The sequence below is a fragment of the Nuphar pumila genome, chromosome 2, assembly GCF_984573655.1.
Source record: "Nuphar pumila chromosome 2, dmNupPumi1.hap1.1, whole genome shotgun sequence".
In the NCBI taxonomy this organism is placed as follows: Eukaryota; Viridiplantae; Streptophyta; class Magnoliopsida; order Nymphaeales; family Nymphaeaceae; genus Nuphar; species Nuphar pumila.
This window is the reverse complement of record NC_143250.1, coordinates 136,582,550-136,607,720: the sequence shown is the minus strand read 5'-3', so window position 1 is coordinate 136,607,720 and position 25,171 is coordinate 136,582,550. Positions and strand designations below refer to the sequence as shown.

General features: G+C 36.4%; 2 protein-coding genes across 2 annotated transcripts; both read left to right on the top strand.

Moving 5' to 3' along the window:
* The first annotated feature begins 5,272 nt into the window (after window positions 1-5,272).
* Window positions 5,273-13,142, top strand: UBQ1 (ubiquitin extension protein 1). The gene is made up of 5 exons (XM_089996879.1): window positions 5,273-5,439; window positions 6,291-6,377; window positions 6,461-6,563; window positions 12,751-12,817; window positions 12,906-13,142. Exons 1-5 carry the CDS (start codon window positions 5,337-5,339, stop codon window positions 12,930-12,932), a joined length of 387 nt encoding a protein of 128 aa, XP_089853005.1. The 5' UTR covers window positions 5,273-5,336; the 3' UTR covers window positions 12,933-13,142.
* Window positions 13,143-18,517: 5,375 nt separating this feature from the next.
* LOC149847245 (BTB/POZ domain-containing protein At3g05675-like) lies at window positions 18,518-24,585 on the top strand. Its single transcript, XM_089998352.1, has 2 exons — window positions 18,518-18,642; window positions 23,154-24,585. The coding sequence occupies exon 2, from the start codon at window positions 23,239-23,241 to the stop codon at window positions 24,502-24,504; it is 1,266 nt and encodes a 421-aa protein (XP_089854478.1). The 5' UTR covers window positions 18,518-18,642; window positions 23,154-23,238; the 3' UTR covers window positions 24,505-24,585.
* The last annotated feature ends 586 nt before the right edge of the window (window positions 24,586-25,171 follow it).

Genomic DNA, 25,171 nt, shown 5'->3' with positions numbered 1-25,171 from the left:
GCGGTTATGAGATGTTTTAATATCTGCTAATACTGTTACCTGTTAGTTAGTGTTCATAAATTATTGTTGTCATAAGTGTAGATTCTTTACTTGTTCTTATATATGCTGCAAATCACACACGACACTCACATCACATACTTGAAACATGATATACCTGCAAGAAAGATTACAATATTTCCTACTTAGATAGTTGTAGTCTAATTTTATTCAATTTACCATTTTTCAGGTGAAAAATAGAATAAAGTTCATGAGTGGATGCTGGATGAGGCTTTGATCAAGATTTGATTTACTCTTTCTGGGATAATTTGATTTTTTATTTATTTATCAGTTCATGTCATTGAAACTCTGATGTCGTTATTTATCTGATAATGAAATAAAATAAGTGATGTTGCTTGCTCTCTACTGTAATGTTCCAGAATGCCTAACCTCATAGTATTAATTATTTTCGCTGTTAAAAAAAATCTCAAAAATTTGGGTTAAAATTTTGGAGCATTATAGCAAATAAGATTATGATCAGGCTCAATTTATCATGAAAATAAATATACTCAAGCTATCATGCATGGAATTAATCATTAATATCAATCATAATTTAAGTAGGAGCCTATTTCTCCAAAATAGGGCATCCTTACACCAAAACCATAATTTATCTATTATGATCTAACTCACCTTTATCTCTATCATAAATATTTATATCAGATCTGATGTAATTCAAAATTGAATTTATAAAAAATTTAAAGAAAATATCAAAACATAATTAGAGTCACAAAACCTGACTTTTCTGATAAGAGCTCCCATAAACCCTTATCGAGCAAATCAACATTACTCTGGTTAATGTATTGATCTTCAGTACTTCAAATTATATAAGACCTAATTAAAACATCAATGATAACAGATTGAATCAATGAGTTTATTACAACTAACTCATAACAAAAAACACACAAATCAGTTTTTCGGTTAAGTCCCCCATAAGCCCAAATCGAAAGGCTCATATGTTTTTTATTATGTTTAGTTATAGTCATAATTTGATTCAGTTCATGCTGCAAATAACTTAGAAAAATCAAGTCCTAACAGTATATGCATTTATAGGAATCAAAATCCAAGAATGAGGCTAAAACCCTAAATCGATTTCTAAGAAATCAAGGTTTTGATTCTCTCAAATACAAACCATTCGATTTTCATTAAGTCAAGCATGATTTCAGTTATTTAACAAGCTACACATGATAAACACAATCATATATATATGCAAATACTCTTCTTTGGAATCAACCAAAATAATTAATTCACACAACAGTTAAACTTTTGCAATATCTTCCGAATACAACTTGTATAAATTCAAATTTAGATCTTCCCTAGTGTTTGGTTCTTTGTTTATGATTCAATAAGATGTCTTTACACTGGTAATATGCGGTTCATTTCAAAAAAATAATGAAACAACAAGATTCAAATACGTTACTATCTAATCACAAGTACAAGTCATCAGAAAAATTTGGATCCTTGATAATCTGTTTTTATAAAATCCACCAAAAATTATAGATCTCATATAAAACCATTATATTTTTATTATAGCTGCCTTTACCTGTCAATAATACAATCCAACAAACAAATCTTTAAAATAATGAGTATAAAAATAATTAAAATTCTTCTACAAAACCCTATTCTGATAGAGTTATAACCTAGATTATGTAAACTATAGTATTTTTATCAGATTGATGAATTTCTTGAGATTTATATAAAATGTTTTTGGCAAAACCCTTTTTATAAAATATTTCATTTATATGTTGAACTCCACCTAATTTTTTTATAATTTATTCGAAATGATTTTTCTTGGCCTTTCATACTTTTCAAAAAAGATAGGTCGAAATAGTCCTATAACCAGAATCTGAAGCTCTATTAGGATGGTCATTTTTTTCTTGATACGAATCCAAATAAGGTAAAAAAAGATGATGAAATTAATCCCAAGATGTTAAGGTCAGCCCAATATTTTTATTTAGACTTTTTAGATTGGCATTTTAGAAGATACAAAATTATTTTGAAACTGGTTAGAAAAAATATATCAGTCATCTCAATTAAAAGTTTATGAGAAAACATTTTTGCTAAAAACTTTCTTGAATCCATACAACCTTTGAAATCTCAGTATTTTAGATTCAACCAGATCTCAAAAAGACTAACTTATGATTATCACCCAAAAGAAATACATTATGGCTGAATCTAATCTGAATCAACAATGAAACCCTATTTAGATATGTCTTTTAAAAACATTTTGATGAAAACCCATGATTTATGTTTTATAAATCCAAATAAGCAAAATTTTCACAAAAGAAAACATGTATGACTGTCCTAATAAGGCAAATACATAATTAAAATAATATATTATACATATATGCATGCTTGGTGTATGTACAAAGCATATACTATGTAAATTTTACTTAAAAAATTGATAGATTTGCTAAACCGAAAGAAAATCAGGTGATCCGATCTCTTCACCATCACCACTACTACCACCAAAGGTTTTACAAGGTAAATGATTCCTCACCACACACTCTAGACCTCCCAGGCATGGATAAGAGAGGAGCAAGAAGAAGAAGCAAGAAAAGGAAAAGCGAAGACTAATTTTCTCTTTTCTTCTTCTTCATTTTAACACTCTAGAATGAGAGGGGCGTATGAGAAGAGGTTTCTATAGCCCTCTCACTTGGACCAAAAAGTTCTAATGTGGTTAAAACTCTCCTCTCTAAAATCGTGTGAAAGGAGGGAGGAGTGTGACCTAGTCTAACCTCTATCTTCTAGTTTCCTTTCCTTAATAGTTAATCAATTTTCTTAGATTCTTCATGTTTGACTTTTTCACAAGCTAACCACTAACGGTATCCAACTTATTTAATTAATCCAAGAGGTGTGAGACATCCCACCCTCTTTATTTTCATAATTGATAATTTAATTAGGTTTTTAGAAAAATCTAAATTCTCAAATAAAGTTTTAATTATTTCTTTTATTTATTTCAATTTAAACTATATGAGATTTTAAACTACATGGACTCTTGGATCCAAATGGGGTGCACATAAGACGTCCCATATGAGGGTCCAATCTATTACAATTGGATCTAATTAATATTTTAAACTAGATCCGATCTAAATTTTACCTCAGATCCATATTGGATCCAAATGCTAGGATTTAGATCCAAATCTAATGTTCATAATCTAAATTCATTTTATTTGTTGGTTAGTCCACATTTTAAATTTTATAATTATTCTTACACCGTTCTTCATAACTTGAGACTTAATTTCATAATAATTTGAAATAAAAATAAAAATAAAATAAAAAAATAAAAATTTTAAGAATTTACACTATATCATAAATGCATCAAAAATTCATCATTTATTCACTTTAATTGATAAAAAAAAGTCTCAGGTTTTACAGGCTCAACTTAACTTATTTATTGAGTTCTAATAGGTCTAACCTGAACCCTACCTAGTCCACTCTAATGTTAAAAGCTCACTTCAAACAATGTTATCTAATGATGAAATGCTTTGAATTTGATCTAGGTATATCAATAGTTTGGATTTGAGTTGGATATCTAATCAAGCCTAATTCATTTATTAATATTTGCCAAAGATATCCTGATCTAATTTACAATCAAATAAATTTACATTGAAATCCAAACATTTGTATATGAACTTAGGTTTGTTAAAACCCAACCCGTTGACAAGTAAATTTGCATCAGATTAGAATAAACAACTTTTTGAATTCAGCTTACATAACAAACTTTCCTTTTTTTCACATCTACCTACAATTAAATCCAAAACTAATAACATATATCCAACTATGCAGATTTGATAATTTGTTTACAACAATCCATTTACATCACTAGTCCAATTTTATTCCATAACTAAACAAGGCCTGCCACAACAAGCATGAATCTCTATCATATGTACATCAAATTTGTATATGAACTTAGGTCTTTTAAAACCCAACCTATTGACAAGTAAATCTGCATTTGATTAGAATAAACAACTATTTGAATCCCTGTTAATTAAAAGTTTTTTTTTCATATTAATCAATATTTGAATCCAAAACAAATAACATATATCCAAATATAGAGATTTAATAATATGTCTACAATGACTCCAATCCAAACCATTTACATCTCTACTCCAAATTTTATTTCAGAACTAAACTAGACCTGCCACAACAAGCGTGGATATGCATATATCTACATCTAATATGTTTCACAACTATTTTCCATTCTTTATGAGTAAGGGTTTCATTGCATGTATCATATTTTAATGACATTTTGAAAATATTGTGACTTTCAAAAGCCCAAAGATCTACGAAAAATAATGCATGTTGCAATTGTGATATCACTGTGATAAAAACACCTGTTATATATTTTTGTCTTCTTATTTTCCATATTGTTCTTATATATAAATTTTAAATAATTTATTTGTTGTGTAAGGTGATGTTTTCTCCAAACTTTTGCAAAGGGCAACAACATTTTATTCTATTAAAGATTTTCTTGAAATTGATATTTGTTATACTTGGGTTTGCTTGTTGGAATGAATGAAAAGGAAATAAGTTTACACAAGATTGTCTTGACCTTCTAAGAAGGCATGCTAACACATAATCACAAATATCAGAATATTTTTTTAAAATAACACATTTTTATCGAAAGAATTTCAAGACCGATATAATGCCAAGGAAAATGTGATATTTTCAAAATATCATGATATTTTTTGAAATATTACTTGTTTTGAAAATATCACGTTTTATTGAAACATGATCATGATATAAAGTTTCTTATATTATTTATATCTTTTATTCATATATATATAATTTGATGTATTTTGCATATGCCAAAGCATTTTCAAGAAAATACAAAATTTTCAAAATATCATGAGATTTCTCGAGAGTAAGATTTGTGGCTGTCTTAACATGGTACGATGGATGAGAAGTGGCTTTTACAAGGTGCGAAGTGTGACCGAGAATTCTCATGAGCATGCGAGAAAAGCTGGGGCCCACATCTGCCAGCTTGGACTTTTCCCTGTTTGCTCGATTCATTAACAGTGGCAAAAGACTGAACTTTCCCACCACCTCTGCATTTCCCTTGTGAAACAAACGGGCCCTTGGCGACCAAGAATCCATGTTTCCCATCCGATCCGAGTCGAGGAAAGTTCCCGAGTCTAATTGGTCCATCCGAAACGATGAGTTGAGACGGAGTCCGAAAAAGAAGCCAACGCAAAACCCTAGAGAGTACCTATAAAAGCGAAAAGATGGGGGCGAGATAGAAACCCTAGTTTGTTCATTACAGGCAGAAGAGGAGAGGTCAAGGAAAAGAGGGGTAAGAGATGCAGATCTTCGTGAAAACCCTAACGGGGAAGACAATCACCCTCGAGGTCGAGAGCAGCGATACCATCGACAATGTCAAGGCCAAGATCCAGGACAAGGAAGGTGAGAATGTCTTCTTCTTCGGCGGAGAAATCCTATCATTTTTTTGGTTTGGGTTTCATTTCTCAGTAAATCCTGAGGGAACTAGGTTTTTTCTCGTTCCCTGAATCGTTATTCTCTAATAACCTGATTTTTTATTTTCTTTTCTATAAAGTGCAGATACCCTGATCTTGTGCTGTAAGCTTGAAATCTCTCTCTTTTTTATGGTCATCGGAATCCTAGTTATTCTTTTTTCCGTTTTTTTCAGAGGCTAAAGTTTCGGAAGCGACGAAAACCCTGTATTTTCTTTCTACGCTAAGTTTTGGATGCGATGAAAGCACTAGTTTTTTGAGCTGTACTGATTGTTTTACTCGGAGCCGTATAATCATTCATGATTCCGATACGAGAACAACCCTAATTCTTTTTCATAACGGTTTTAACTAAAAGGTAGACTCAATTTGGATGCTTAATTTGAGAGGAAACCTGTCTTTATTCTTGGTCGGATCTTATTTCATTTGTTGAATCCTCACTTTTGTCCTTTAAGGGGTGTGTCGTTCGTTTGAAATCAATAGCCATTTTCGGTTTTATATTTTAGAGACGTGTAGTTTTATTTTTAAAATCCATACCCATCTCTTATGAAAATTGCTTGAATCATGAGTTTTGTCCTTTAGAGATGCATAGTTTGTTTGAAATCCATATGCATCTCTTATCATTGATTGCTTGAAGCCTCGGTTTTTTCCTTATGCATAGTTTGCTAGCTATCAGTTTTGGAAGATTGCAGAATAAGTGTAATATGTGTTCCATGGTAGCCACTAATTTTAATTGAATTTTTGATCCATGGTTGGTGGAAAATTGTCCTGTCTTTTTTTTGTTAGGCATTCCTCCGGACCAGCAGCGTCTTATTTTTGCTGGGAAGCAGCTTGAAGATGGCCGCACCCTAGCTGACTACAATATTCAGAAAGGTAAGCGCCGTTGATTTTGTATCTAGAGTATTCATTATTGTCCTTGTTTTTCCTGGTTGCCTTTGTTGATGGTCTACTTTCAGAATCAACACTGCATCTTGTTCTGAGGCTTCGCGGTGGGATTATAGAGCCTTCTTTGATGGCTTTGGCTAGGAAGTACAATCAGGAAAAAATGATCTGCAGAAAGTAAGTTTCCCTTTTGTTATTGTACCATTCAAAACTGTAGAAAATGTATTTGGTTACTGTATGAAGACTATGAACAACTGAGCAAGTTTACAAAAATATGATACTATTGGATGGCAATGTCTATGTTCGAGGAGTTGTGCATGGTTTTTGTTAAAGAACCCTGAGGATGAATTTACAATGACTTTAATCTTGTCTTGGAGTTCGTTTATTAAAGAAACCTAAGAAAGTGAGTTTTTCATTTTTTTGGTCTCATCTTCAAGGTCCAGCAAATGCAGTCTTTGATTTTATTTTCCATTTAATTAATTTTCAGTTTCATGGTGTAAATATTTGTTTTTGTTTCTAAAGATGCCTAAAAGGATAACTAGTGTAATTTGTTGTTATATTACTGCATCTCCTTGGAAGAAAATTACTTCATATTAATAACTTTGTTAGTAAATGTTCCTGCAAGTTGTGGGGCATTCAGTTTTTCAATGCCAGTCGATGAATGGCTGGCAGGCTGCAATGATGCCCCAAAAGTGAATTCACTCTTTAACTTTGCCAGCTTATTAGTTAATCTATAGTTGGTTTTCATGGGTGGCACAATTTATATCATTTGTCTGAGTGGATGTTCCTTCTGTTAGTAAATGTTCCTGCAAGTTGTGGGGCATTCAGTTTTTCAATGCCAGTCGATGAATGGCTGGCAGGCTGCAATGATGCCCCAAAAGTGAATTCACTCTTTAACTTTGCCAGCTTATTAGTTAATCTATAGTTGGTTTTCATGGGTGGCACAATTTATATCATTTGTCTGAGTGGATGTTCCTTCTGTTATTATTGATTCTGGTTTGGATGTTACTGTTAATGTTGAACTGTGATGGATGATAGAGTTTAATAACTAAAATTCCAGTCCATGGTATTGCTGCGCCAGTTGTACAAAACTGAGGGGTGTTTATTGGAATTAATAAAAACCTGAGGGTGTTTTTGTAGAAAATCATACATAGGCTATTGTCAAGGGATTGGTTTTAAATCTTCTCCAAGTATATCGGGGTTGACATAAGAAAATTGAGGACAATGGTTACATGAGGGCCTTTCTAATTTCCCCGTAAAAAGTAGGACAATTTTGTTTGATGTTGTACTCTTTAGCTTCAAGGAATTTATGCATGAGCTGAATGCAACGGTTGATGTGTTGGACTAGGAGCTCAAGTTTGAGCTATAAAAGCACTGATATATCACAGAATTGGTTGAGCACTAGATAGTTTAGTTGATGGTGAAGACAATAAAGATTGTTTTACCAAATTGGTTATTTATGGATAATGGTATTTTGATGTAAGACATAACAATTTGAAGAAAGCCTATATCGATGTCAAATCAAGGTTGTTACATGGGTTCTTTAGAAACCAGTTCTAGAATGTGTAAGACTGGTGTATTGATTTTTAAGGTGCCAATGTTGACGGTTCGTGCCCATAGAAATGTTAAAGATATTGCAGATGTGTTGGACGAAGTTTGGAATTGAGGCTATGAAAGGTTGTTGTTTGTGGTGATTGTTTCAATTGTGCAAATAATTCATTTAGTTGGTTTACGTGAAAAATTAATTTTTTCAATTATATGGTATTATAGTTCAAGAACCTTGGGGATATAAGATTTGGTATACATGAATAAATAGGAATAGGAATGGAGTAGGGATTGTTATGAGTCGTGAGTTTATAGATAATGTAGTTGAGGTCCGGAGGAAGCGTGATAGGATTTTACTTATTAAATTATTATTAGGTACGAATATTATTAATACTATTAGTGTAAATGCACTTCAAGTAGGTTTAGATGATTCCATTAAGCGTCGGTTTTGGAAAGATTTAGATGGAGTAGTACAAGGGATATCTTATGGAGAAAAGCTTTTCATCGGCGATGACCTTAATGGACATGTAAGCATTAGTAGGGATGGATTTGAGAGTATCCATGGAGGCTATGGTATAGGAGAAAGAAACAAAAGTGGAGAAAGGATTTTAGATTTTGGTTTGTCCTATGATATGATCTTAGCAAACACTTGGTTTAGGAAGAGGGAGTCTCACCTAGTAACATTTAAAAGTGTGGTTAATACGAGTCAAATAGATTTTTCTTACTTAGAAATAGAGATAGGGGTTGTTGTATTGATTGTAAGCTATGTCACATGGGTGCGAGTGTGGGGATTCGGCACTTCCAAAAAACCCAGGTGCGGGGGGGTGCGGCAGGGCCAAAAATGTATGTATATATATATATATATATATATATATATATATATATATATATATATATATATATATATATATATATATATAACGGGGTCCGGGGGTTCCCTCGGCACGGGTCGGGAGTCCAAATTTTTTTGCTGGTGTGTGTGTTTGTTTGAAGACTCATTACCCACGTTCTCCTTGTTGTGTACTTTGAGGCAAGAAGACAAAATTGATGAAACGAAAGGATTGGCAATCCCAGCCTGTTGCGTTCTGCTGATTGTCATGATTCAATCATGTTTGAAACTCCCTATCACAAAAAATATAAGCGCAAGGTTTGATGCGGTTTGTTGGAGAGAGTCTTCATGAGGCCTACGACTCCACTGCCGATTTTTCAAATTTCATTTTATATACAGCTGCACAAAGATGACAGCTAAAAGAAATTTATTGGATTTGACATGTGAAAAAGAGATGTCTATACAAGGCTACAGCTCGAGCACTGAGATACTAATAGTTTTTATTCTACACAAGGCTACATCTCGTCAGGAGAACAGTGAATACTAATAGCCAGTAAGGCTACCACCATCATTATCATTTATTATGGAGAGAGAAAATCCTTTACGAAAAAGAAGGATTTGGATGGTTTTAAAAGTGCCCCTTTATAAAACAAGAGCAGCAGCAACAAGCAGTCGTCAGCAGATTTTTTTTTTAAAATTCTGCAGCCCATTTCACAAGGCAAATTTTTTTAAAAAAAATTCAAAAAAAAAATGGACCGAAATGATCTTGGGTGTGGTCAACGCACCCAGGATCGGGTTGACCGCACCCGGTGCCGCACCCGCATCCGCGTCGAGTTGCGTCAACGCGGGTGCGACACCCTGCTAGCTGAATCCCTGTGACATAGATTGTAAGGTTATACTGGGAGAAAGTGTAGCTACACAACATAGAGTCTTAATTTTAGATCTTAGAATTAGACAATGCCACAAAAGGGATAGACATAGGATAGATCCTAGAATTAAGTGGTGGGCACTGAAAGGAGCTAAACAAGGAATGTTTGTAGAGCAGGTAGTTAAGGAAACTGATTGGTGTCTCGAGGATGATTCAAAATCAATGTGGAGTAAGATAGCGGGTGGCATGAGAAAGGTGGCTAAGGAGGTATTGGTTGAGTGTAAAGGCGGTTCACCGACAGGTAAGGATACATCATGGTGGAACAAGGATGTCAAATTAGCTATTAAGGTTAAAAGACAGTGTTATAGAAATCTAAGAGTTGTGATAACGAGAATTTGGAGAAGTATATGATAGCAAAGAACGAAGCTAAAAAAGTAGTTCGGAACGCGAGGGATAAGGTATATAAAAGGAGGTTTATGACAAGTTGGATACCAAAGAGGGCGAGAAGGATATTTATAGGCTTGCAAAGATGAGAGATAGGAAATCGAGGGATCTGAGTATGGTTAGATGTATCAAAGATGAAACGCAAAGGGTTTTAGTCAAAGATGAGAAGATTAAGGACGGATGAAAATATTATTTTAATAAGCTATTTAATGAAAGTCATGCTCAGGATCTTGGAGACTTCTCCATTCCTTTTCATGAGATGAATCGTGACTTCATGCTCAAGATTCAAAAGAAAGAAATTGCAGAGGCTTTGAAGAAAATGAAATCAAGAAGGACAGTTGGCCCAAATGGTATACCTATCGAGGCTTGGAAATGCTTGGGAGAGAAAGGTTTAGAATGATTGAGAAATCTTTTTAAGATGCCTAATGAGTGGAGGAAGAGTATTTTGGTGCCTCTATATAAGAATAAGGGTGATATACAAGATTGCACAAACTATCGTGGTATAAAACTCATAAGTCATACTATGAAACTTTGGGAGAGGGTGATTGAGTCTAGGTTGAGGAAGGTTGTCATGATATCGGAGAATCAATTTGGTTTTATGCCTGGAAGATCAACTATGGAAGCTATACATCTTCTTAGACAACTTATTGAGAGATACAGAGAGAGAGGAACAAAGATTTGCATATGGTTTTTATTGATTTGGAGAAGGCATACGATTGAGTACCTAGGGACGTTCTCTGGTGGACTTTGATGAAGAAAGGTGTTTCTCTCAAGTACATTAGTATAATTAAAGATATGTATGAAGGAGTAGTAACCAATGTCTACACTTGTGGTGGGGTGACAACCAATTTTCCTATAACGGTTGGGTTACATCAAGGATTTGCTTTAAGCCCTTTCCTATTTGCTATAGTGATGAATGAGTTTACGAGATCAATTCAAGAAAATGTGCCGTGGTGTATGTTGTTTGCTGATGATATTGTTTTGATTGATGAGTCTAGAGTTGGGGTTAATGCTAAGTTGGAATTATGGAGACAGACATTGGAAGCAAGAGGTTTTAAGTTGAGTAAGAGTCAGACATAATACATGGAATGTCGATTTAGTAAGCAACAAAGTAGTGATGAGAGTGTAGTGAAGCTTGTTGAGCAAGAAATACCGGTGGATGATTGTTTCAAATATTTGAGATCTATCATTCAAAAGTATGGAGAAATTGATGGAGATGTAAATCATAGGATAAAGGTTGGGTGGATGAAATGAAAAAGTGCAACCCGAGTGTTGTGCGATGGTAGAATGCCATTGTGGCTGAAGGGAAAGTTTTATAGGACGACTATTAGGCCCGCTTTACTATATGGTACGGAATGTTGGGCTGCCAAGAGACATCATATTCAAAAAATGAGTGTAGTTGAGATGTGTATGCTTAGATGGATGTGTGTAAATACAATAAAAGATAAGATTCGGAACGAGGAGATACGTAAGAAGGTAGGCGTTGCACCCATTGAAAATAAGATGAGAGAGAATCGTTTACGGTGGTTTGGACATATTCGGCGAAGGCCTAATGTTAGAATGATGGAGAAATGGGAAAATATATTAGTCAAAAGAGGTCGGGGTAGGCCTAGGAAGACTTGGATGGAGATGATAGGAAAGGATATGAATGCTTTGAACCTCACCCAGGACATGGCATTGGATAGAAATGATTGGAGGATAAGGATTCATGTGGAAGACCCAGAATGATTTTCTTTTTTGATTCATATCGCCAACCCCAATTGTTTTGGAATGAAGGCGTAGTTGTTGTATATGGTATTATAGTTCACATGAGAACTAGAAATCTGGGCATTTCCAACACTTTTTTTGCAAATCCAACAATGTGGATGTGCTTGTCATGGTGAATTTGCTAGGAACCAACCATTGGATCATGTATTTTTGATGAAAAGATGCAATTTTTTAATGCTTGAATATTGTTATTGGTTATATTTATGCATTGATTGGGGATGCCAATTTATTATAAGCTTATCATATGCTGTGTCTGGAAGTGACTTAACAATGATAGTTGGATAATGGATATGTAAATGCAAAGGGAAGGTGTTGGCATCACAGATAATTATTTTGAATGTTGTCTGGATTTGATTAGTGTGTGTCCTGACTAGTAATACCAATCTTAAGGAAAATAATTGATTATATGGCTACTCTTCATGTGCCATCAAATCTGACTGGCTTGATGCATGTAGCCAGATCATGATTTTGACTTCAGAGGACACTAGCATGCACTTGTTAGAGCAAACACATTTTCATACAGAAACTCTAATATAAAAAGGATATTTTTATAGCGTCTCATTTTGAAAAAAAAAAGCTAATGAAGACTGTTTTGGGCTTGTCTAGGATATAGTGCACATTCTGGTTCAAATCTATCCCATATAAGGCATTGCACAAACTTTGATATACAGTGTCTCTGCCAGAAGACTCCTCAGAGAGAGAGAGAGAGAGGGAGAGAGAGATTTTGACATACGCACATATATAATCAAGGCTTGGGGGTTAGGAAGATCCTATTTATTCTAGAAAATGGAATTGTGCGTGGGACTTTCATGAGTTATTCTTTTTTGTCCTTGTCAACTTGATCCTACGTCTTTGCCATGGATTGTGTTGAATACACAGCTCAGGCTGTCTCATCATTTCACTATTTTCAGGTGTTATGCTCGTTTGCATCCAAGAGCTGTGAATTGCCGGAAAAAGAAATGTGGCCACAGCAATCAGGTGCTTAAGTCTTCTTTGTTCATTTCTGTTCTCGTGAAATTCTGTGTTTTCTGTTATTGAAGTTGAAACTTTATGATTTCTCTTACAGCTGAGGCCTAAGAAGAAGATCAAGTGAGACGCTTGCTCTCCTGGTTATAGTGTTACAGAGATGACCCTTTACATTGTTAAGACTTGGAAGTACATTCAATTTACTTGTCGCTCAAATTTTGCTTTCTGGAAATCTCGGTGCTTTGCATAGACTATGAATTGCTGTTGCAGATTTTCTTGCTTGTTATGTATGTGAGGGGGGGGGGGTCTTTAATTCTTGAAACTTTTAGCATTGAACCATGAGTTTTCCTTGGAAATGTTTTTCTGTACCTTGGAGGGTTGTGTTTAGGGGTGGGCATCTACCTGGCCCGCTAGTGGACTGGGCTGCCCCCCGGTCAACAGCAGCCTGTTGGAAAAACCCTGACCACATCCTTCTCGTTAGGCTGGTGGGGCCTAATTGGGCAGGGTGGGTCCTATTATAATATTATATTATATGATATACACACACTGGCTGGGCCAAAAGCCTTGTTCGGGCTGAGCTTGGGCCTAATTTATAGGCCCATGGCTGGGCCAGGCCGGTTCAGGGGCCTGCCTGGTTGGATGCCCACCCCTAGTTGTATTACGAGATCAATGCCATAGGTTATGTCATATATGGTAAGTGGAGTGCTCGTATCTGTATGTGTTTGGCAATCTTGTAGTTGGAGAATGTTAATTGCGAAGTTCTTCAGCATATGGTGGCTAAAAAATTGCAGGATGAGCCAGTCAATCGTGGAGGTCGAGTTTCCACCATGTCTGGTTTCCCCTTGATTTTACTGCCTCTACATGATGGATTAATGGTTTGGGAATAGAAAGGGTTGTGGAAGGAATGGAGGCAAGGGTGGACAAAATTAAAGAGGGTTCGAATTTAGAGGCTTTGAATAAGGATATTGCTATTTTTTCAGAACAAGGGCTCCAGTCATCTGGTAAGTGGGTGACTTGTGAATACCACCAAGACTTCATGAGTTTGAAATCCACAGGGTAAACTGGATTTACCCTTTGGTTGTCAAGAGATCTCAAGGGTTTTACAAATGGAAAACCAGCCAATGTGGGTTGTTGATGGGCGGTTTTTTCTTGGCCTAACAAAAAAAAATTGTTCTCTCAAAAAGACATTCTGGAAATTCTTTTTTTCTTATTAAGAAATTCTGTTTTAGGTGGCTTTATCAGCCGGATACTCTTGGCTTCCTTCTTTACCTGATCACAATTACAACTCAATGCCTCTTTTGCTGCGTAGGATTGTGATGGATTTTATTTGCTGTTCTTAGCTCCCGTATCTATAACTCGTTCCCTAAGATTTAGTTCTGCTGTTCATTCAAATAAAATCTTAGGGAGACGGAACAACTCAATGCCTCTTCATGAGTTTGAAATCCACAGGGTAAACTGGATTTACCCCTTTGTTGTCAGGGGAGATCTCAAGGGTTTTACTAATGGAAAACCAGCCAATGTGGGGGTGTTGATGGGCGGTTTTTTTCTTGGCCTTATAAAAAAAATTTGATCTCTCAAAAAGTCTTCTTGAAATTCTTTTTTCTTAATAAGAAATTCTGTTTTAGGAGGCTTTATCAGCCGGATACTCTTAGCCTTCCTCTTCTTTACCAGATCACAATTACAACACAATGCCTCTTTAGGATTGTGATGTATTTTATTTGCTGTTCAGAGCTCCCGTGTCTATAACTCGTTCACTAAGATTGTTCTGCTGTTCATTCAAATATAATCTTAGTGAGACGGAACATCTTTTTTTTTTTTTTGAAAGGCGAGCTGGGGTTATCTAGACCCTTACCAGTTATACAACGATACCATTGGGATTCGAACTTGCAAGTTGCAACGTCCCAACACAAGGTGACGTGCACTAACTGCTCCAACCAGTCCAGCGGCTACATCTCTTGTTGATCTCAACCATTACGATCAAAATCATTCCGCATTATTGCTGCGAAGCTGAGGGATTATGCTTGTAAAACAGGACTGACTTAAGGTTCTGCTTGAGAGCTGGTATTGAAGAGGAGATGAGAGGGTGATGGAAGTGGAGAAGAAAATGAATGATGAGACTAAACTTGTCAACTATGTTGTGAGGATATAGTTGAAATGGAGAGATGGAAGGTCATTTGCACTTCTCTCTCAATTTACATCGCCACTTTCATTTTCTGAATCTGACTTCCAAACAGCAATGTGGGATTGACTGAATCTTTATTTCCCCTTTCATCTCCTGCTCTCAAACAGGGTATGGTTATTCTTTTTCACTTCATTGTGGGCTACCTGGACGCCCTCTAGGTTGCTTCATTGAGAGGTTGGATCCTTCAAAGATTCAGAGCGACTCCTGGTCCAGCCTATTACGAAAGCAAGCAAGTGATATAAAACTCCCTTTACCTGCTAACCTACAGAGGCAATGAAATTTTTTTGTCAGGCTTCCATGCAATTAAGGACGATAACTATGTCATACTAGACACGTTTTAGGCTCCGTGACACTTAATATTTTTGATAAAATTTTCAATAATATGATTATATATATATATATATATATATATGAAAAATATTTCTATCAATTAAAAATATAAAAAAATGTGTCCTCATGTCCTAGTCTTCCCCTCTGTATATCGTGCTATCGTACGTGAAAATCAAATTGGAAATGCATTTTTTCAAACTTGAATGGTAAAAGGGTCCTACTTAATAGCAGTGGAGGTCTAAAGCCATTTTAAACAATGAGGATTGCTTCAACCTCCAAAGAGGCAAAACTCCATGCATTATAAAATCTATAGGCAGTGATGAAAGCGAGGCATTTGAATGCATGTGCTAAAGGAATCGAATCTTCAATTTTGTATTCAAACTCGAAACGACTTGTAATTTGTGTAATGATCTCTTAGAGTCGCAGAGGTGTATGAATAGAAATAAATATATCAAAAAGCATTTAAGAGTTCTGCAAATAGATTAAAAAAAAAAGAACATGGTTTAAAATATTACTTGTCAATCAGAACGTGACACATGTTAAAATCATTAAAATAATTAATTTTAAGTTATTTTATAAATTTATTAAAAATAGCCGATTCAGGTCAGTCTCGTATCGATATCGCACCGAACTGACAACACTGCTCATGACTTCATGTTGTTGGACTAAAGACTAGATGACCCTTAAAGGTACACTCGAGACGTTAAACAGAAAATATGATTAATGGGCAAATGCTTTGTTTACCCTTTTTAGGCAAGATGGTCATTTATATCTTACATTATGATTGATGTCTAGTCTTGGTTTTGTTAATTGGCTCAAACCTAGCTTCCAAAGTCAGCCTATGAATTTTGATCGAATTCTTCAGATGATGGTCACCAATTGAATCAAACTGAATCAGTTGATACCCATTGATAAATTCACCTATTGATGTGATTCCTGATAGAGGTGGGAATATTAACAAATGAAATCCAATCTGATACAACACACACACACACACACACACACACATATATATATGTATATATATATATATCAAATTCAGGTACAACCGAACTCTAACCCAAATTGGATCCAAAATAAGTCGGATTAGATATTCAGGCAGACCCTAGGGTTCGAGTACCATGCGGCCTGAGTATGGCTTTTGAAATCCAATGCCCAGACTTATCTGTTTTTTTTTTTATTTACATGGAGAAACCACTCCCAAGGTCAGAGACCTAGCTGCTCTGGCTTTGCCTCTCATATGATCTGCAAATTTTCAATATAAAAGCTATCACAAATTATTGTTTCACGGGTCTAATATATGTTATCCACATGAGACTGAGTTTGGTTTTGTTATGCTTAAATTAGTGCCAAGCCTTGGAGAAAGATTTGGTATAGAACTCACCTAGGTCCAGTTAAGGTATGACGCGTTTACAGCCTTACAAATGACTCATCTGGATGTATTTGGATAGTGTGGGAAACTTTGGGAGAGAATTTAAGTTTCTCAACCATCTTTTTTTTTCTAAAGGCAAGCTGGGTTTAGGCAGACCCCGACCAGTTATTATTCAACGTACCGCTAGGGTTTTGAACATGCAACGTCCTACCACAAGGAAGCGTGCACTCACAGCTCCTACCAACCACGTGGAGCCCCCATTGGTTTTGCCAAGTAAGAATAATTATTTTTTTGTTTGGTAACATTTTCAGAATTTACCAACGAGCAGCTTGTGTTGGGACGTTGTACGTAGGTTCAAAACCCAATGGTACAGTTGTATGATTGGTAGGGGTCTGCCTAACCCCAGCTTGCCTTAAAAAAAAACATTTTGAGAATTTGTTTTTAGAATTCTCAATCACCCAAATTCTCTATTTTAATTTCCCACATATACAGGTGGTAATTGTAATTTCCAGCAATCGGGCTCGTCCATTGAAGTTTTTGACCCAGCAAAAGTAAACAAGGAGGGATGTGAGTCTTTCTCTCTCTCATTTTTTCCCTATTTTCTTTCATGAGAACCTTAGGGCACTTTCAAATATGTAGAAAAAGTGATACAAGGTGAGAAAACCATACATTTTTTCGAACCCTTTCAAACACGAGTCTTTTTCTTTAAGAGAGTTTTCCTAAAAAATATATTTTTTTGATAAGAAGCATTCTTCATATAGGGGTGAAGAAATGTTTCATACTAAAAAAAACAAAAATTTATACTCTCTTCCGCCCATCTCACCACCACCACACACCATCTCACCGTTGCCATCACCTCGATGATTTTCCACAATCCATCACCACCATCACTACCACCCACCATCACTCGCCTCTAAAAAAACTAGGCTCGAGAAGTTATACCATCACCACTCCCACAATCATTTTCCACCACCGCTACCATCCATCTCACCACCTACCATCTGGGAAAATCATCCTCCCCACCATCACTTACCTCTCAAAAAACGGTGCGGAAAAAGCACCACCACCACCTCCTCTCCCTCTCTTTCATTTTTTTTAAGACTTTTTAATTTATTTTTCTCATGCTACCCAAACAAGTGAAAAAATTTTATTTTAAAAAAATTATCGTATCAAAACTTCTTATCTCTCTCTCTTGTGCTTAATAATGTACTAGTAGAATTCTCAATAGAATGGCATAAAAAAAGAGACCAAATTTGGAACTCCAAGTAAATATTTTCTTTTTGAGATTTCTTGGATATTTTTTTTTAATATTTACATGGAAAAACCGCCCATCAGAAACCTAGCCGTACTGGCTCTACCTGCTGTACTTACTATCACTGTCATGTCGTAAACTCAGTGGGCTTACCCTTGTTTCTTGAGGATTCTTCCTAATTATATCCAAATACCAAATTGTAGAGATATATATTTTTTATTAAATATACCGGTAGGGTTTTTTCGAGAGGAAAAAAAAACAGCTTGATTTCAAAGTAGTTGATAGCGTCCATGTTACAAGTTTACGTCCTCAAAACTCACTAGCTAGACAATCAAATTATAATTGAAAATGAACTTTTTATTTATTTAACTTCGTATGTACTACGTACTCCTCCGCTGTCTAGAATCGTATCCTCAGATAAAATATTCTTAATGGGGAGCTAAAAAGAAATGGCGTATCTCCTATCCGTTTAGGCGTGTCCCTGTGACTTAACTTGAGAAAGCAAAATTCACGGGCCGGAAAACCAAATTGAAGCCCTTTCTGTTTAAATCATTGTTTTCTCTCCTCTTGGTCTGTGATCATTCCGATTACTGGACGAGAGAGAGAGAGAGAGAGAGAGAGTCGCCTAGCACTATTGAAAGCTTCAACTGGCAACTGCATCGTTCAGGGTTTCCCCATCTTCTCCAAATCTTCGTTCAATGGTGCGTTCCTTCGAATCTCTTCTGTTTGGTGGTTCTTTTCCCTCTCTCTCATTGCGTTTGTGGCATGATTCTCTTGGTTTCTTTTTCCCTAGTTTCTACTTTCACACCGCCTTTTTCCTCATTCTTTTCTCCCCATATTTTCCAAGGCTTCATTTCATTCTCATCTTTTCCTGTTCCGATTTACAGTGCAAATTCTAGTTTTTTTTGCTAGAATTAGTTGAAATTTTGTCGTGCGTGCGTGCGTGCGCAAACGAGAGGAGCAGTGGAATATAAGTTTCCCATGAAAAAATCTAGCTTGATTTTGATTGCCATTTTTAGTTGTTTTGTGCACAAGTGGATTCTTGCGTTCATGCTTAGATTGTTGTTGGTTAATGTTTTAATTGATAAGAAGTATTGGAGTTGTTTTCCCATTCCAGTAAAACTATTTTTCTTCGTATACGGTTCGATCTTGCTTCCTGTTCTTCGTAATTCGATTGGCATGGTTTGTACATTTGATTCGTTAATTTCGATCATAAGAGCTTATACACGATTCAGGGATATCTTGGATTTTTTTTTTTTTTTTGTGGAGGATTGAATTTATTTGTTCAAAGGTTGTAAACCTTTTGATGTGGATACTTTACATTGATGTTGTTTGTGACAAAAAAAAAATGCTCACTCGCGGTGCTGTAACTTTCTTTCTCTTCATTCGTTGTCAGTAAATGCTAGATTTCATTTTTGACAACATTGACGTATTTATTGTAGTATTGTATTAAATTGAATTTTAGTACATGTATGGTTTCCAAATGCTAGTGCTGAAAATGGTCTGGTTTCCTCCTTTTTCTGCTATTCATTTTATATTGTTTTCTTATCTAATATTGTTGGTCACTGGATTTGTGCTTATATAATTTGCTATAATGACGTGTACTTAGTTCTATGTATGTTCTATTAACTGAATGTCAATTGTGGAATTTTCTTTCTGATCACCAGTCTTGAAGTTGCACCAGTTTTATCAAGGTAAAATTCAATCATTTTTGTGAGAATCAGTTGTTTTGTGGTTGCACCTGGTTACCATATTATCTCTGTTTTAGGTCACTCTGCAATCCATGATCCACGTACTTGGTCATGGATGTGTTGTGCACTAGCTCTCTATATCAAGCAGCGTGATCCATGAGTTAAACATGTACACTATATCCGTATAAAATGTTATCCAATCAGAATGATCTTTTGCTCTTTTGTTCACAGTTTTATATCAACACACACAAGCAGAAATTCACACATGCGTGCATAAACCACAGCACACGTCCTATGACTATGATTAGTAAGTTGTAAATTCAATTGATTAATACCATCATTGTAGAAATTGCATATCCCACAAGTTTAGTTATTTATAATTTTGGGATTTGAATGCTGAACTTGCTCGAAAAATCTTGTTTATGTCCCCATTATGCACCAAATTCAGCATTTATGGTTTTAAAAGCACTTATGCCTATTTAACCATTTATGCAACAATTTTAATTCATCCTTTTTTCTCCTCATCCTTCTTGAAATGTTTGATCACTTCAGTCAGTAATTAAGTTTTGAGGTACATAATCTTCACTTTTCTTGAGCCTTGAGGATAGCATTCATCAAAATGCAGCAGTCTATGGGTCTAAGAATCCTCCACCCTATGAGCAAGATTGCTTTTGCTAATTGATCTGATATTGAGCTCCTTTGTTAGGATGTGGAGGTTCTTGGCATGCAGAAACCTTTTCTTGATTGTTTATTTGATGAATGGTTGTGGAGAGTTCCCATGGTTTGACTATAGAGAATATCTGCAAGGATTGTGCAGTCAAATTCTAACCATAGGGTGCTTATCTCCCTCTCCCAGACTACTGAAACACCTTGGTAAGTGGCATGCAGTGTACCCCAAACAACTCCAACATTTTAATTCTTGAACACTAGTTACCATGAAATGTCTGCTTGCATTTGATTTTGTTCGGCATATCTCATGAGCAATTCATTTGGAAATATTTGCCTTTTGGAAAAAGGAATGGCTTTCACTGGTCTGATATGAGAGATTTGAATGAACAAGTTATTTTGGGCATTGAAGGAGGAATTTGTTCAAGACATCTGCACTGTGGACCGCGTGTACCTGACCATAGTTACTGGTTTCTTCTCTCACTGCAATCCACAAGCAGTGAGTACCCAGCTTACTGTGAGGCAACAGGACCAGAGGGACTCCATGCTTGCACATACTGGATCCAGGTTGCTTTATAGGCCAGTGTAAAGCACATAATATACTTTATTTTTTTACAAAAATGATAGTTACTGCGTTCTGGATTTTCCAACATTTTAGGCTGTGACTAATTTCCATCTGGAACAAGGTTGAAATCTAGACATTGCTAATTTGTTCAACACTTTTTGGGCCCATAGAAACTGTGAATGTGCATTTAGGAATCTGATGTGCAGCAGTTGCATTTGGTATATCCAACAGCTTGTAGCAATATGAAAGCATGGTTAAATCAAAATGTAACTCAAATTTTGAAACAATAATGGTTGAGAGAAGAAGACAACAACAGCTATGCACATGATTGGATCCAAAAGTTAATGTGGAAGGAATTCAAGGTCGTGGGCATCAACTGTGGAGTACAGCCCTGATGCTGTTCCAAATACTCACATTTTCTAGTAAATGACCAGTGCTTGAAATCAGTATGAGTTACTGATGCTTTCTATTAAATAATCAGTGCATGAAGTCAATGAGAAGCAATGCACAAAGCATGAAGCTAGATGAAAGTGTTCTGAAGATGTCTTAATGGGTTTAGTGTGAAAAAGTTCACAAGTATTTCGGGAAAGAGAGTAGCTAATGACATGGGAGTACCAGCAGCAGAATTGAGTTGGAAGCGACATGGAAGCAGCAACAGAGATGAAGCTTTTTTCTTAAAAGTGCTTTTGTCAGCTTTTCTTCACAGAATATGTACCACTCATAGATGCTGGGTTTGTAACGGAATCACACATGCATAAGGAAGCTTGAGGTTCCCACATTGGGCATGCGAGCTTTCCTATTTCTTGATGCACCTTCTGAAAAATGTGAAGCATGTCTCCTTGTGCTTCCCCTATCACTTCAGAAGCATGTAATGTTGATGCTATAGTGTGCTTCCGTGGTGCTTCTTATAACTATAAGTAAAATGTAACAGGAAAGGCTAGGTAGATATGAATCAATGTGCTTGAATAAGTGTTTCAAAGTCAAACCATGCAAATGTATTAGATGGCGAAGTGGAAGTTCTTGTTCAAGGAGATATTTCTATATCAAACTGTCCGCATATGATGGTAAGGTCTTCCTCCCTGGCAGACGTTCCGGTAAGTGAATACCTCTATATTTTCGAAGAATTTGTTTTTTCTTGGCTATATTGGACAAATTTAAGGAAATAAAAAAACAGAATGTTTGAAAATTGTTTTTTTAATCAAGCATTTGAGAAATCTTGTGGAAGTCATTTCTCAAATGAAGCAGTGATGTCTGCCTACATGCCACAAGCAAATTCATATTGTTCAATCCTTTAATGAGCTTGTCTGGTCGATGCCACTTCCATTCAACTTGCTTTGTTTCAAAATTGTGTGAGACATACTCAGTGTAAGCTGTCTTCATGCCTAAGCATTGACTATCAACTCCAGAAGCATATGCTTTCCTTTCTCCTTTTCTTGTTCTGGCCAAGCATGGATTGATTGGATCTATGATACTCTGTTAGGACCAGAGTTGCCAGTCGAGCAAGTGGGAGCGGGAAGCGATTTGAGAAGCAATGCACTTTTAAAATTTTAGGAAGTGAATTGCATGGCGATTTAGAAGCAAACCTGAAATCGTCTCAGAAGTGAGAAGGGAAACGACCTAGGAAGCGAACTAGAAGTGAAGAGGAAATAAAGAGGGAATAAGCGTCTTAGGATTCAAGTGGGAAGCGAATAAGATTCGAGTTTTTCCGATATTGGGCAAAAAAAATGTTAAAAGCTCCAAGCCCTCAAAAAAAAGACAACTCACTTCCTGATATTGGGAAGCAAGTGAGAAGCAAGCGGGGAAGCGATTGGTTGGGAAGTAAGTGAGAAGCGAGTGGGAAAGCGATTAGGAAGTGAGTGGGAAGCGATCGGGGGAAGTGAGTGAGAAGCGAAATGAAAAGCGCACTTCCCTCTAATGGGAAGCATGCTTTCCATTTATAAGGGTCGCTTCTCCGTGCATTTTGGAAGCAATGCGCTTCTGAAACGCGTTTTGGCAAAGCCTGCTTCCTTGAGTGCTATAGCGTTTTCGGTAACCCTGTTTAGGACGTTCAAAAGTGGACAAGCCACACTGACTCCCATTTTCACAACATTGAAATTTTATTATTTAGGGGATGACAGGAACATGTATAATGTTACTATTTTATCTGGTATGTTTTGATTCCACTGAAGATAACTGCAACTTTTTGCATCTTACTCCATTGATTTCTGTGAGAATTTCTGGTTGCAACTTCAATGCAACTAAAATTTGATATCTTAAAAAAATATTCACTCAAGTATTTTTGAATTTGTAGGCGCGTCCTTTTGGCACTGTTTTTATGGAGTCTTCTTGCTACTGATTATGGTCTTCTTGATTGAATCGCCAATATCAAAGAAACAATGTCTGTTAAAAAGTTTGGTGATCGGTCAACCAGTGATGTTGTTGTCCGACTTCGGACTAGAAATGGTAGAGATGACTGGTTCTACTGTCACACTGAGATCATCACAGAAGAATGCCAGTATTTTGCTGAACGACTTTCAGATGATTGGCCTACATTGCAAATCATTGACTCACGGAACTGTGTTGATGTATACTGTGATGAGTCTGATGTTGACCACTATGTCAATTTTCTACGGTTGCTGTACCATCCGAATCCATCAGAAAACGCATTCCACAGTGTCAGGGGCACACTTGGCATCCTTCAAGTGGCAATCGTACTGGGTGGGAAGCGGATAGTGTGTGGTTGTGTTGAATACCTGGAAGCAGTGCCATGGGAAGAGGCAGAAGAGGAGGAAATCCTGAGAGTCCTCCCAAAGCTTGGTCCACAAGCTGAACCTGTCATTGCTCGGTTGCAGCCTGTTGATCCTGCTGTCATTCACAAAGTCTTTCTTGCAGCACTGCATCTAGCCACTGCTTTTTTACCTTCATCAATGGATCAACCAAAAACCACAGCTCAAGAACAGCTTGAATATATGGTCACAGAGGATGATGATGCTCCACTGTTGACAGCAGATGAACACATAAAGAATGAAGTGTGTAATTGCCTCCAGAGTCTGTTTTCCTGGTTGGAAGCAGATATTGAGAAGCCATCCTTGCAGCCTTTACATGAGGAAACTGAGACTGAGAAGCGGTTGATCAAGACGCTGTCCGATCTTGCATGGATTTGTAACATCCTACCAAGGTTGGATTTAATGAAGTATTTTGTTGACACTTGGTTGAATACCTCAAACAGGATTGTGGAGGCTATTGAGATCATGAGAGGTTCAGAGCCTAGTGTGCTTGAGACCAAGCTGAAGGTGATTGAGGTCATGGCAAAGGTGTTGGAGGCAGTTGGGTATGGAGTGGTGGTGCTTCCAGCCGACAAGCGACTTGAGCTGATCCAAATTTGGCTTCCATTTGTTAGGAAAACAAAGCCCAAGTTGGACTGTGGCGAGAAGGTTGGATCAAGGTTCAGGATGAGGGAAGATCTATGTGAGACTGTGGAATCAGCATTCGTCTCGCTGGTGCTTGCGTTGCCATCAGCGGATCAGGCCAATATCTTGGCTGACTGGCTAAAGATAGAGGAGGCTAAGTTCCCTGACCTGAGTGAAGCATTTGAAGTGTGGTGTTACAGGTCAAAGGCTGCTAAGAGGAAGCTGAGTTTAGGTGCCAATTATATGACTTGAGTCTGCCAGTTAAAGAGCCAAAGAAAAGGAGCTCTTTTGGCTTGTATTTTCCCATGTCAGACCGATGTAATGATAAAAAAGCAAGATACAGAACACATAGGTTTGATCAACTGATACATTTGCTGATGAGTAGATATGCAATGAGATACTGGATCAGAAGCTGATTGGTTCAGCATGAAGGCTGTCAATGTAGGATCCTGATTTAATTATCTTGAAGTTCTAGGGTGATAAACATGACGAAAAAAATACTGGTTAGACAAGGAATAGCTCAAAAACTAGGATTTCAGAAAGATTTGGATACAAAATTTATATTGGACGTCTCAAAGAGAAAGGATATAAAAGAAGAGATGGAGCTTAAGAAGCCAAACTGAGAATATCCCAAAAGTGAAATATAAAGAATGTCCTAAAAGCTGGTAGATTGAATCTATTTTACGCTTCATGACATGAAGACCATCCCAAGAATATATAATAGATCACCTCAAGAAAATTTTGAAATGCAATGGAGATTCTAAACAAATGATTGTGATGAAAATTGACAAATGTAGTTTCATGAAATAGGACTAAATGTTTATGCACTGAGCTGCTAGAAGTTTGAAAAGAGAGCCTAAAGAAGCATAGGAAAAATCAAAAGAACCAAAACAAAAACCAGCTCAAGAATACCTAAGAC

Coding starts and splice junctions, on each gene's coding strand:
- LOC149847245 (XM_089998352.1), top strand. CDS start 23,239: ATGTCTGTTAAAAAGTTTGGTGATCGGTCAACCAGTGATGTTGTTGTC.
- UBQ1 (XM_089996879.1), top strand. CDS start 5,337: ATGCAGATCTTCGTGAAAACCCTAACGGGGAAGACAATCACCCTCGAG. Junction 6,378..6,460: donor TGACTACAATATTCAGAAAG/GTAAGCGCCGTT, acceptor GTCTACTTTCAG/AATCAACACTGCATCTTGTT. Junction 12,818..12,905: donor AATGTGGCCACAGCAATCAG/GTGCTTAAGTCT, acceptor TTTCTCTTACAG/CTGAGGCCTAAGAAGAAGAT.